This window comes from Tachysurus vachellii, chromosome 18 (genome assembly GCF_030014155.1).
Source record: "Tachysurus vachellii isolate PV-2020 chromosome 18, HZAU_Pvac_v1, whole genome shotgun sequence".
Taxonomy (NCBI): Eukaryota; Metazoa; Chordata; class Actinopteri; order Siluriformes; family Bagridae; genus Tachysurus; species Tachysurus vachellii.
Genome location: NC_083477.1, coordinates 7,651,588 through 7,665,199, shown reverse-complemented (window position 1 = coordinate 7,665,199; position 13,612 = coordinate 7,651,588). Strand labels below are relative to the sequence as shown.

Here is a 13,612-nt window from a genome sequence, read left to right as displayed (position 1 = left end):
TATCGGATGTGCTTTAATGTAAAACAAAACTGGTTGACAAGCGTAAGTCTGCGGTCATGTTAAGCACAGCTGGTCTATCAGGTCTATCAGATTGGCTCATCCCTGCTGGGTGTTTTCACTGCTGTCCGACAGCCTGCGCTGCTTAGTGCCGATTAAACAACATGACAGACTAAAGGTCACCAGAACAACCTGGTAAAAGCTTTCATTGTGGCACAGGGGAAAGACAGGGAGGGTGTGTGTGTGTGTGTGTTTTTCGTGTGAGTGTATACGTAGGGATGGTGGCCACCGCTCCTTTCAGTGCTATACAAATGACCTAAGTGGGGTGTGGGCACCAGGATAGGATATAAAGAAAGAAAGTTAACCAAGAGTGAATACAAAAGCTATTCTTTATCACAAGGCCTTTTCTTAGTTAATATATATTTATATACACACATACATATATATATACACAATACATGTATGTATCTATATACACTCACCGGCCACTTTATTAGGTACACCTGTCCAACTGCTCGTTAATGCAAATTTCTAATCAGCCAATCACATGGCAGCAACTCAATGCATTTAGGCATATAGACATGGTCAAGACGATCTGCTGCGGTTCAAACCGAGCGTCAGAATGGGGAAGAAAGGTGATTTAAGTGACTTTGAACGTGGCATGGTTGTTGATGCCAGACGGGCTGGTCTGAGTATTTCAGAAACTGCTGATCTACTGGGATTTTCACGCACAACCATCTCTTTTACAGAGAATGGTCCGAAAAAGAGAAAATATCCAGTGAGCGGCAGTTCTGTGGGCGCAAATGCCTTTTTGATGCCAGAGGTCAGAGGAGAATGGCCAGACTGGTTCGAGCTGATAGAAAGGCAACAGTAACTCAAATAACCACTCGTTACAACCGAGGTATGCAGAAGAGCATCTCTGAACGCACAACACGTCGAACCTTGAGGCGGATGGGCTACAGCAGCAGAAGACCACACCGGTACTAGTAAGGTGTACCCAATAAAGTGGCCGGTGAGTGTACATGTTCCTACAAGGTGAGTGTTGATATCCATTCATTCATACATTCATCTTCTACCGCTTATCCGAACTACCTCGGGTCACGGGGATCTCAGGCGTCATTGGGCATCAAGGCAGGATACACCCTGGACAGAGTGCCAACTCATCACAGGGCACACACACACACTCATTCACTCACACAATCACACACTAGGGACAATTTTCCAGAGATGCCAATCAACCTACCATGCATGTCTTTGGACCGGGGGAGGAAACCAGAGTACCCGGAGGAAACCCCCGAGGCACGGGGAGAACATGCAAACTCCACACACACAAGGTGGAGGCGGGAATCGAACCCCGACCCTGGAGGTGTGAGGCGAACGTGCTAACCACTAAGCCACCGTGCCCCTGAGTGTTGATATATGCTGAGTAAATTGGATTAGGCATTGTTCATGATAATGGCTCAATGATTGTGAGAGAGGAAAACTGAACAGAACAGGAATAATACAGAACATAAACAGTTGAAAATTTGCCGTCATTTTTGATTACATACGGCAGAAAGAATTCTGGAGAAGCTCTGGGGTTTACTAGAGGACACAACCTAGTCAAAAGCAAGAGGTACAGTATAAAACCCCAAATTTCATGGATCAGGAACATTCTTCTCTTTTGCATTGTTAGTTCCTTGTTATACCGCTTCCTTACAGCAAACATTATACACCCCAGGGATCATCTTTGGTCTCAATAACACACCTCAGTCGGTCGGTTATTCTTTTTCCATAAAACAGTTCCACTTATAGCAAACGTCTGAGTAATAACTCGCATGAAACAGAATAAACACTGGGTTCCTCAAACAATGCATTACGGCTCATCCATTGCTGGTTCTCTTATTTGTTATCGTTTTTCCGTGACCGGAAAAAAGTCTCCTGGTATGATAAAATGAGCTACACACACCTATTAGAAGAAGCCATTAGAATGAATCGGTTCGATCTAACTTTAACACTTCATGAAGGTGTTTGGCCTTACTGAATTATTAAAGTACATTTCAATAGATTACTACGATTACTACACCGTGCAGATGGTTCTACTGATAAAGATCATTTGAACAATGATGTCTTTTTCCTCCCCATTTTTCCTCCTACAGTATTTTGATCACCTGCCAACTCCCACCCAGCTCTCCCCTTTCATACGACGACGATTAGTCAACCTGGGTGAAGTTTAACACGAGACACAATACGAGAACAGTCAACCACATCCTTCTATCTTCCTCATACGTGTGCACACAGACGCCAGTGATTGGCTAGCGAGAGAGCAACATGACCAATTTTTGCTGACCAAGAACAGGTCTGTCTGTCCAGATGGACCTGGGGTTTACTAAAAGATATACAGTCATAATCCATAAACCTTGGTCTGAATAAGCATTCATTTGCAAGAAGCGTAGGGAGGTATAATAATAACAAGGCTTCAGTCAGTTTACCGGAATAAAACACAAGGTTAAACCATCAGAGGAAAAGTGCATGCAAATAATTGTTGGATGTTAGTCCCAGCTCACTCACATTGTAATCTAGCGTGCTATTAATAATCACCACGATCTCACTAGATCATGCAAAAGCCTTTATAAAAGCGGCTTCTAGTTTGGGGTGTGAGAGCTTTTCCCTTTGTATTATGGACAACAACGTGACAGAATTGTGCTCGAGAGAAAAAAATGTTTTGGAAATGTTCTCATTTGAATGTTACAGTTGTCTTATTGAGGACTTATTCTGCACTTAATCTTGTGTTTCTCCAATTAGATTCTCTCTGGAATCCCTTTCCTTACTGTCCATTGGAGGGAAAACAAGATAATTGTCCATTTGGTCTTTTGCCCCCACTTCATTACACCTCATCGTTCCTCCGTCACAAAACATCCCAACAAAACAAGCTCGCTGACATTTAAGAGTGCGTTTGTTCAGTCAAAAACTGAACATTGTATGAATGGGTATAAGCTCGAGGATCAAAAGCTTCTGCAAAAGCATTGCATTCATTAACCATAAATATTTAAAAAAAAAATTATTCAGTATATCATGAGTAATATGTAGTCTGGGCGCTCAGATATATTTTATACACATTTTGTTTTCATCTCTTGTTTTATCTTATGTCAGAGAGAGAGAGAGAGAGAGAGAGAGAGAGAGAGAGAGAGAGATATTAGATAAATATTAAATATATATATAGATAAATATTAAAAAAAAATCTATTCAGTATATCATGAGTAATATGTAGTCTGGGCGCTCAGATATATTTTATACACATTTTGTTTTCATCTCTTGTTTTATCTTATGTCAGAGAGAGAGAGAGAGATATTAGATAAATATTAAATATATATATAGATAAATATTTAAAAAAAATCTATTCAGTATATCATGAGTAATATGTAGTCTGGGCGCTCAGATATATTTTATACACATTTTGTTTTCATCTCTTGTTTTATCTTATGTCAGAGAGAGAGAGAGAGAGATATTAGATAAATATTAAATATATATATAGATAAATATTTTAAAAAAATCTATTCAGTATATCATGAGTAATATGTAGTCTGGGCGCTCAGATATATTTTATACACATTTTGTTTTCATCTCTTGTTTTATCTTATGTCAGAGAGAGAGAGAGCAGACAGAGACAGACAATTAGAGAGAGACTGTCTGTGTGTGTATGGGGTAGCAAACATGGTCTTCACTTTATGGTCCCTGACTTTGAATTGTGTTCACGATGAAGCTGAATTGCAAGCGAACTCAGACCTCCCTCAGGTAGATTCAGACTGACTGTGTGTTGTGTGCACTCACATCTCAGCACAGATGAAACACACTCAGGGAGTCAAGTGCAAAATTGGCAGTCGATATTGGTTCTGAAGGCAGCTGTGCTGTCTCCCAACCCATGGGAGAAAGAGTTGATGGGCTACTTTATAGAGCCAGGCTGCTGTCTTTGTGTTTTTGTCTACAGCTACACAAGCACAATGCTAGCTAGGAAAACGGTTTCTATATAACGTTAACTCGCATGTCAGTGACAAAAGAGTTGATGATTAATATACAGGAGAGTGAGTCAGTTTTTTCAGAAACAAAGTAAAAACCTGAGTGGAGATACATAGCGCTGCTGCATGATATAATTAAGCATTTAAAATCCAACCTTGTTCTGTGAAATTTAGCAAAATGCTAGAGCAGGAGCAGCTGACCTTAAGGTCATATCATTTAAGCAGGTTGTGAGCTACTCCTGAGCATCATCTGGGTTGTGAGCTACTCCTGAGCATCATCTGGGTTGTGAGCTACTCCTGAGCATCATCTGGGTTGTGAGCTACTCCTGAGCATCATCTGGGTTGTGAGCTACTATTGAGCATCATCTGGGTTGTGAGCTACTCCTGAGCATCATCTGGGTTGTGAGCTACTCCTGAGCATCATCTGGGTTGTGAGCTACTCCTGAGCATCATCTGGGTTGTGAGCTACTCCTGAGCATCATCTGGGTTGTGAGCTACTCCTGAGCATCATCTGGGTTGTGAGCTACTCCTGAGCATCATCTGGGTTGTGAGCTACACCTGTGCATCATCTGGGTTGTGAGCTACTCCTGTGCATCATCTGGGTTGTGAGCTACTCCTGAGCATCATCTGGGTTGTGAGCTACACCTGTGCATCATCTGGGTTGTGAGCTACTCCTGAGCATCATCTGGGTTGTGAGCTACTCCTGAGCATCATCTGGGTTGTGAGATACTCCTGAGAATCATCTGGGTTGTGTCGGTGTGGTCAGTAGTGGTGAGTATCTACTAACAATGGTTCCAAGGAGAGAGCATCGAGACTGCATTGCCACCAGGCGAGAAAAAAAAAAACTCCAAAGATCACTAGCTAGGAGATGAAGATGTTCTTTAGAAACTAAGCTCTATCTGTTAGGTGTGTGAAGCACTAAAGGTTATTCTATGAGGTAGAGGTGCCCTCAGGTTGATTTCTCACCAATTCTGCATAAACAAAATGCAGCAGAACTCTGAGATCTCAAAAGCATGTTAGATGAAACAGGGATCTGAGCAAAATGACATCATATTTAATCGACGCATTTTCAGGGACGAAACCTCGTTGCATAATTTGAGCGATTACACTTAAAGAGATAGGATAAAAACGGAAATCTTCTACTGTATTGTTTCCCATCACCATGACAACAACGACACAGCAACACCCTCAAGCTGAGCCGTGCATCGTTACGAGGCATCGGAGCAACATCTCCGAATCCTTTCCCATAAGTTTGCGAAGCTTTCAGAAATACTGGATTCTTGAGTTTTCTGAACATCACAATAAACTGATGTCATCCGTAAGGAATGTGTATTAGCTTGAAATGAACACACATACACACACACACACACACACACACACATACAACATACCATTCCGCAGTAAAACCCCACATTCTGATTACATTCCACAGAAGATTTCAGTGCTATCTGATCTGCCACAATGCGTGTCAGAGAGACACAGTATATGCATAATGACTGCAGCCAGGAAGCTGGACGGAATTCCAAGATCTAAAGGCAAGTTTCTGCGGAAACTTTCTCCCCTTTCTCTCTTTCTCTCATACACAGCTAGTGCAGGAAAGGCTTTTAGGCTGGGCTGGTAAATGGATAGGATAAGAATCTTTTCTGCTCCTCTGATTCTTGAGAATGGAGGTGGTGGGAGGTGCTCAGGTCAGGATCGTCAATTTGCCCATGACTCTCAAGGCTATCCAGTATCAACGCTGCCACGTCACAGGAGCTCCGGTTTCACCTCGCAAGAAAAGCCAGGAGTCATGATGTTCTACTTACTGAGTGACATGGAGTGTAAGGTCTTTTATGCAGGGGGTTATCTGGGCACACAGGAGCATATTTCTGCTCTTATCTTTAGCCAATACAGTGTGCATTGTGTTAGCTGACGTTCTCCAATGTTAGTGTTTGCAGAAGACAAGGTCATGGAGGGAGGACGGCCCGGGCTTTCAGCACAACAGCTGCTTATGACCTGTTTGTTCAGCCGTCTTAATGACTTCTGTAGCATGGCAGTTAAATCACCTCACAACCAGAATACTAAGGAAAAAAAATATATATACACCATATAGCGGTAATCGGACCTCTGATCTCAACCACTAGGTAGATCCATACAGCTGGGAAACAGGTTCATGTTCCTCTATGATAAATACTGTTATTCAGACTGGATTAGGTTGGATTCCATGTCAGGACCTGATGTTTGCAGGTGCTGCTCTGTGATTTTATTTCCGTTCAGATTTGCCTACATTTGTGTTTGTCTCCTTCCTCCTACGAAGGAAATGCAAACTAAATTGTCTACTGTTTTTGATGAACTCTGTAGTGGTCTGATCTTTTTATTCTAATCTGAGTGTCAAGTCCAGAAAAAGAAGGAATTTTTTGTAATTTGTGATGCAACTTCCAGAGCTTTTTGTGTCACATCTCACGACTCATCGTGGCTCAAATCGGTGATCGTTTTGAACAACTACAAGCTCTTTTTAAAAATCACAGTGGTTATTTTTATTTTTTTTTTAAATCACCAAATTTTGGAAGGGCCTGGAATAGACAACTCGGTGCTTCTGCAGGCAGACGTCAGCAGGGTGAGATGGTGAAAAACTGACCACAGTTACTCACCATATTTATCTGCCTAGCACGCAGCATGCAAATCCATATTAAACACTTGCAAAATCAAACATCATTCAAAATGTTCACGAGTCTCTTAACAGTTGACTTGGTATGGGTTGTATAACTTTGTGTTACTGTGTAAACTTATAGCCCTATCACTGGGCTATCACTGAGAAATTAGCAGACCACAGCGTTAATCACAGTAAGATAATTATAAGCGCTATTATAACGACGGCTACATGTACAAAGCCGTTTCGCGTTCGCTTACAAGTCCGAAAGCGGCGAAAGAGCGTCTGGATCTCTTGAATGCAAATGTTCCGATAACATTCTCTTTATTCAAACCACTACTGCGAATAATAAAACACGTTATCATGCGTGTAAACATGAACGTCTGGGATTGTAGGAAAAACAACCCCACTGGAACTTACTCATCCCATGTTAATTTAATTGCTGTCCGGATGCGAGAGTTTGCTCGCTGAGGAGACGCGTTTCACAGAGATGCGCTGAGCTCCGCACTGGTCTATAGACAGAGATGTATATGAGGTGTATTTAGTGTATTCTCAGCACTTTCTTTACACTTTTCATATCTGTCTAAAATCAGAATGAAGCAATGGCATGTATGAAAATCTCAGATGCTACACGAGCGCTTCCATAGCACGCTTACCTCACTGTGTACTGATTAAAACCTGTTCATCAATCAGCACTGTAGTATAGACACACAGACACACACACACACACACACACACACACACACAAAGTGCTATTACGTTACCATAGCTCTCATCACTACTTGCTTCTATATTAAGAGATCTCCAAGTAATGTATTCAGCAGTATTAGTACTGCCTCAAACCGATGGTACAGAGACAGAACAGCAATTAAAACAAAAACGTTGTGAATTTTATTTCCTAATACGACTCTAAATGTGTGCTTTATAAAAGGCAGATGCACTCAGAGTGTAAAACTGACGTGACCTTCTCTCTCACCAGATCAGATTGTGCCGATTCAATAAACATCCCTCCGCTCGCGTACGTCTGTTCCTAAGCCCAATTCCCACATCTATGGATATTTCGTTGAGCCGTTACATGCAAAAATGATTTCAAAGCATTTCTAGCTTCTAACTTCTAGATTTTCTACCGCTTATCCGAACTACCTCGGGTCACGGGCGTAGTTGGGATAGGCGTCATTGGGCATCAAGGCAGGATACACCCTGGACAGAGTGCCAACCCATCACAGGGCACACACACACTCTCATTCACTCATACATTCACACACTACGGACAATTTTCCAGAGATGCCAATCAACCTACCATGCATGTCTTTGGACCGGGGAGGAAACCGGAGTACCCGGAGGAAACCCCTGAGGCACGGGGAGAACATGCAAACTCCACACACACAAGGTGGAGGCGGGAATCAAACCCCCAACCCTGGAGGTGTGAGGCGAACGTGCTAACCACTAAGCCACCGTGACCCCCATTTCTAGCTTCATTCTACCTTTAAATTACTGAATGTTGTCCATTTAAAAAAATAACAAAATCGATTGTCTAAAACTAAAAAGAAAACTAAAAGATATCAACTACATTATAAATTATATTTTTATAATTATATATATAGTATATATATATATATATATATATATATATATATATATATATATATATATATAGACTATATATATATATATATATATATATATATATATATATATATATATATATAGTCTATATATATATATATATAGTATATTAGTGTGTTTATAAACAACAATAATTAAAAAAAAATTTATAATTATGTTTTAGCTGAATTTAAAAGAAAAACAACAAAACTCAAATAAAAAATAAAAATAAATAAATTCAAATTCTACAAAAATTCTTTTCATTTGTATACCCATTAATCTTTACAGTAAGGCATATCCAATTCTAATGTACAAGTGTGAAGATTCCATTGAATTTTACTTGTATATCAGGTCATTGTCTAGATACGTGAGTGAGACTACGGTAGAGTCAGATGACTTTCAGTTCTCTAACCCAATAAATGGGAGCTGTGATTGCTGTGACTGCTGGTAGATCACAGGTCTGAAACTGTACGATCTCTGTGGCTCCGACACCCCGACTGACAGAACTGGCTCTGAAGTCTGAAGGGGGAGGGGTGTAACTCTCCTGTCGATCAGAGTGACTCCGCCCAATCAGAAACACAGAACAGTTAGCTCATGTATGCAAAAGAGGACAGCTAGCATCTTCTCCAAGCGTGCCTTATGATGAAAAGAATGTTAACTTTAATTCTTCCAAGGATCGCAGATGTCATGCAGTAAGGAATTGGCAACTAAAATTTTTTTTTTAAATAAATAAATAAATAAATAAATAAATAAATAAAATAAATAAATAAATAAACAAATCAGGTGCTATCATTTTGCATGGCATAAAACAATTGCTTTATGTGCCATCTGCCATTATGTCAGTACTGGCACCGGATCTTCTTTATTCAGCCAAATTATGACTGTCAGATTCGAGCTGTACGGAAAGAAACCCAAGGTGACTTCAGCAACCTCTCCACTCAAGCTAATGAAAATAGAGCATGCAATCGTTTGTAAAAAAAAAAAAGTGCGGATGCAAATCGATCGTAATATCTGGAATTTATTAAACCGAGCGGCACAGAAAGCGGTTCTTAGATGTGCGTTCAAGAGCATGCTTTACTGGCAAAAGAGCAACCAAGTAAACATAACAGTCGATTTAAGGAACTGGCTGAACTTGTACAAAACCTGCTCAACCATGGTGTTTTAATGCTCAGAGGCTCAGTCATACACTGTGTACTGCTGGTACTCCATGTACTCTGCTCAGTAGCAAGTCTGAGCACAGAGAACCAGACAAACTCCGAACAGAAGCCACTTAAAGTGAAATGCACTAAATCACATTTAACCCACGGTCTGTTCCTTACCTGTGTACCAAGCCCACATCTTCTCTCTAAACCCTACTCCTATTACACAATTCAAAGAAAATACACTTTAAAATGCAGGTAAGTGCATCTCCAGTCCCTGAGATTTTACCTACACTCTCTGGCATGCTAACTGTAAACAAAGCAATCTCAAAGTGAAATCAGATAAGATAGGAGAAGACTTCCCTGCTTCACAAACAGTGTTAGGGAACAAAGTGTTAGGGAACTACACAGACATGGAAATTATTCACAGAAATTCGTCTGAACACAAATGAACGCTGATCTAATTCTTCTGTGGCTGCAAACGTGAAAATAAGACCATTAATATGTCCATCTTTTCCATTTACCTTCTCATTTTCAGGCTTACTTTACTCTATTCAATATAACCAATAAGGGGTGATTTGTGAGGTCTAAGCACCGTTTGCAAAAACTGTTTCACTGAATCGGTTTGTTGGGGTATTATTTAGCTTGCTGTACTATTTCTACTACTTTCTGCTTTTCCCTTTAGGGGTCGCCACAGCGAATCATCAGTTTCCACTTAACTCTATCCTCGGCATCCTTTACTCCTGCACCAATTACCTTCATGTCCTCTTTCAACACATCTATACATCTCCTCTTTGACCATTTACCTGCAGCTCCATCTCCAACGTCCTTCTACCAATATAACCATCTCCCTCCTCTGTACATGTCCAAACCATCTCAATCTAGCCTCTCTGTCCTTGTCCCCAAAACAGCCAACCTGAGCTGTCCCTCTGAAGAACACAAATATGTACCAAATAAAAAAGAAAACTTTTATTTTGCAAAACATCAGTAGTGACTAGAGTTTATTTCTATCTGTAGTGGCAAAGTTTAAGATTAATATTAGATATATTTAGTTCACGATGTGTTTGTATTTATCCCCAATGAGCAAGTCTGAGGTGACTCAGGTGACTGTGGAGAGGAAAAACTCCCTTAGATGGTAAAGGAAGAAACCTTGAGAGGAACCAGACTCAAAGGTGAACCTCATCCTCATCTGGGTGACACTGGAGGGTGTGATTATAAATATACAGTCTGAGAAATGTTGTATTGATGCAAAAGATCACATGGAGTTCACATCTCCTCTATAGTATCGCAGAGTCCAGCTGGAGCTGGTAGATATCTAGAGGTCTCAGGATTCTCAGAGTCGGTCCAAAAATCTTCATCGCACGGAAGACGTTCGGAAGAATCACTGATGAGATGACTCCAATCAAACCTGGCTGATTATTTCATTCATTCATTCATTCATTTTCTACCGCTTATCCGAACTACCTCGGGTCACGGGGAGCCTGTGCCTATCTCAGGTGTCGTCGGGCATCAAGGCAGGATACACCCTGGATGGAGTGCCAACCCATCGCAGGGCACACACACACACACACTCTCATTCACTCACGCACTCACACACTACGGACAATTTTCCAGAGATGCCAATCAACCTACCATGCATGTATTTGGACCCGGGGAGGAAACCGGAGTACCCGGAGGAAACCCCCGAGGCACGGGGAGAACATGCAAACTCCACACACACAAGGCGGAGGCAGGAATCGAACCCCCAACCCTGGAGGTGTGAGGCGAACGTGCTAACCACTAAGCCACCGTGCCCCCCGGCTGATTATTTATTTTCTTTAATTGAACCCACTGCATCTGGTATCATAGCCTCCCAGGATGCTAACTTGCCATTTATTATTTGGCATGATGTCCAGTATGTGTGAAATGTTTTTACAACGGAAAGAAAACACTCGGTCTAGTATCATTCCCCAGTGGTTGAGAGCTTCACATGAGGCTTGACTGACACTCACCTAATTCTCTTGACACTGGAGATACAGCAGCGTTCTCGCCGATCTTACCCACAGCTTCAAAGTACATCTTTCCAGCCAGGGTCATGGCTAGAAGACAGCAAACACACATATCATCATTAAAAATGTGTATATATTGATAGATAGATAGATAGATAGATAGATAGATAGATAGATAGATAAATAGATAGACAGACAGATAGACAGACAGACAGACAAACGGATGCAAATGCAAGACTAATTATGCTTTATTACTTTAGGGCTCATAAACGTTAGGGTCGCGTTTACTAAAACGGCATGTAGATGAACGAAAACCACAGAAAGCTTTTCTTCTCTACACTGCTATGTTTTCATGTAATAATTCAAAGTATTACAAAACGTAGCTAGAATTCAAAGCTTAACTAGAAACAAGCCGATGAACGTAGAGACGTGTGCTTACCCATGACAGCTTTCTCGTAGCTCTTTCCAAGGTTGACAAGGTTCTTCAGCCCCGGGTTAAACTGTTCCATAACATTCTGGAGAGAGCACAGCAAGTAAACACTTGGCACTAATGAATGTGTGAAGTCTACGCCTGATGTAATCAGTAGCATCTGGTTAATACAATCTGGATCCGGCTTTTAAAGCTTGTTCGTTTATTCAGAAACAAAATACAACCAGATGAACAAAACGAAAAAAGACGTGATGTCATCAAAGCTCTGAAAATCTCTGAATAAATCATTAATAATTAATTAATAATAATTAATTCATTCATTAATAATATTAATAATAAGCTTATAAAAATTGTGTTGGACAAAACACTGCATGCAGTCATGCTGTATAAACACAATATCGCCTGGATGTCTCTGTTTTCTATCTTGAAGTCCTTTATAATCGAGTTTTTAAGGTTATGCTTCTTTTGTCTTAACTTTAAGGACTTCAGTGTCTAAGATCAGATTCTACTAGGACTTTGTTTGGTGTAGCAGTTGCTGTAAGACAGTGGGAGCGTCTCAGCGCCGTAGTTCGGGGAGTTGCCAATTTCAGGGATGTCTCACTTGCAAAATCCTTCTATTGCACTGTAACGTACGCTCTCTAAAAAAAAAAAAATCCCACAAGGCACCGCAAAAACCAGGGAGCAACAACGATCATTATACTGTTACTGACAATGACATCATATTTTCACTGGGGGTGGGGGTGGGGGGGGGAGGTGCGAATAAACTCAATGCAAGCAGATTTGGATCCTTGCTATAGCCCTGAAATGATTACTTAAATTAGTAACTTAATAACTTAACTAACTTTATTTGAAGTTCTGTATACTTCTGCTTTGTTTTAGTTTAACCACTTAACAAGGGTTTAATGATTTAATGCGATTCACTAGCTAGCCTGCAGTCCTACATGTAATACCGTTTTTACAGTGATTAAAAAAACGGACATTTGAACACACAGCGTACAAAAAGTATAGTATACATCAGTATACAGTCAGATCAGATCGGTGAATCTGTAGTGGAGCCGTGTTACACACTGGCAAAAAGCTTTGAAGCGTTTCGGGCACTACATTTTTCATACTTTGTTAAGGACTTGTGTGTTGTCTTCAGAATGAAAAGTGACAGGATTTCTCAAGCGACTGAAATGAAATGCTTACTGCACAATGATAGGAAGCGCACTAACACAAAGCCAAATTATTTTGTTTAGAAGTTAATATCCGAATCTGCTGCTAGCACAGAGAAGACCGAAATGACAGAACAGTGTATCCTCCTAGTGCTGAGTGTGAGCTGGATTAATATTCACACGAGAAGAACCGGATTTGACCGCTAAATAAACAAAGAATAAAGGAAAGAAGGCTCAACGTCATGAAAATTTAAAGGGAGCCCTGCTAATTTTTGCTCTTTTTCTATGCATACACAGTTTATGGCTCAGCTATAAAAATGTGCAAGCAGAACCAAGGGTCAGATCTCTGCTTCTCAGAGCTCTATATAGAGGTTATATAGGGGCCATCTAAAGGATTCCTTAATTTGACCCTCTGAGAAATAAGGCTCGGATTTGAACCATACACAATGTAATAAATAAATAAATAAACAAACAAACAAATAAATAAATAGAAATCCTTTACATTAAAGCCCACAACTACCAATTAATTGTAATATATTTAATAAAAAAAAGTATATATATATTTTTTTTACTATGAATTTTTAAAACCATCCTTGTTATTTTGTAATTTACACGTTTACCCCGAGACACCGTACACAATTACACTGAGGCACTATGAACGGAATAACAACAACA

General features: G+C 40.4%; 1 protein-coding gene across 2 annotated transcripts in view; it reads right to left on the bottom strand.

Annotated features, from left to right (window-relative positions):
* baiap2l1b (BAR/IMD domain containing adaptor protein 2 like 1b) overlaps window positions 1–13,612 on the bottom strand; it is a 37,834-nt gene that overhangs the window by 22,081 nt on the left and 2,141 nt on the right. For both annotated transcript variants that reach the window (XM_060892857.1, XM_060892858.1), the window contains exons 2-3: window positions 11,793–11,868; window positions 11,357–11,443 (exon numbers count right to left, since the gene is read on the bottom strand). In XM_060892857.1, coding sequence (XP_060748840.1) covers window positions 11,357–11,443; window positions 11,793–11,868 — 163 coding nt within the window. The remainder of the gene's footprint in view (window positions 1–11,356; window positions 11,444–11,792; window positions 11,869–13,612) is intronic.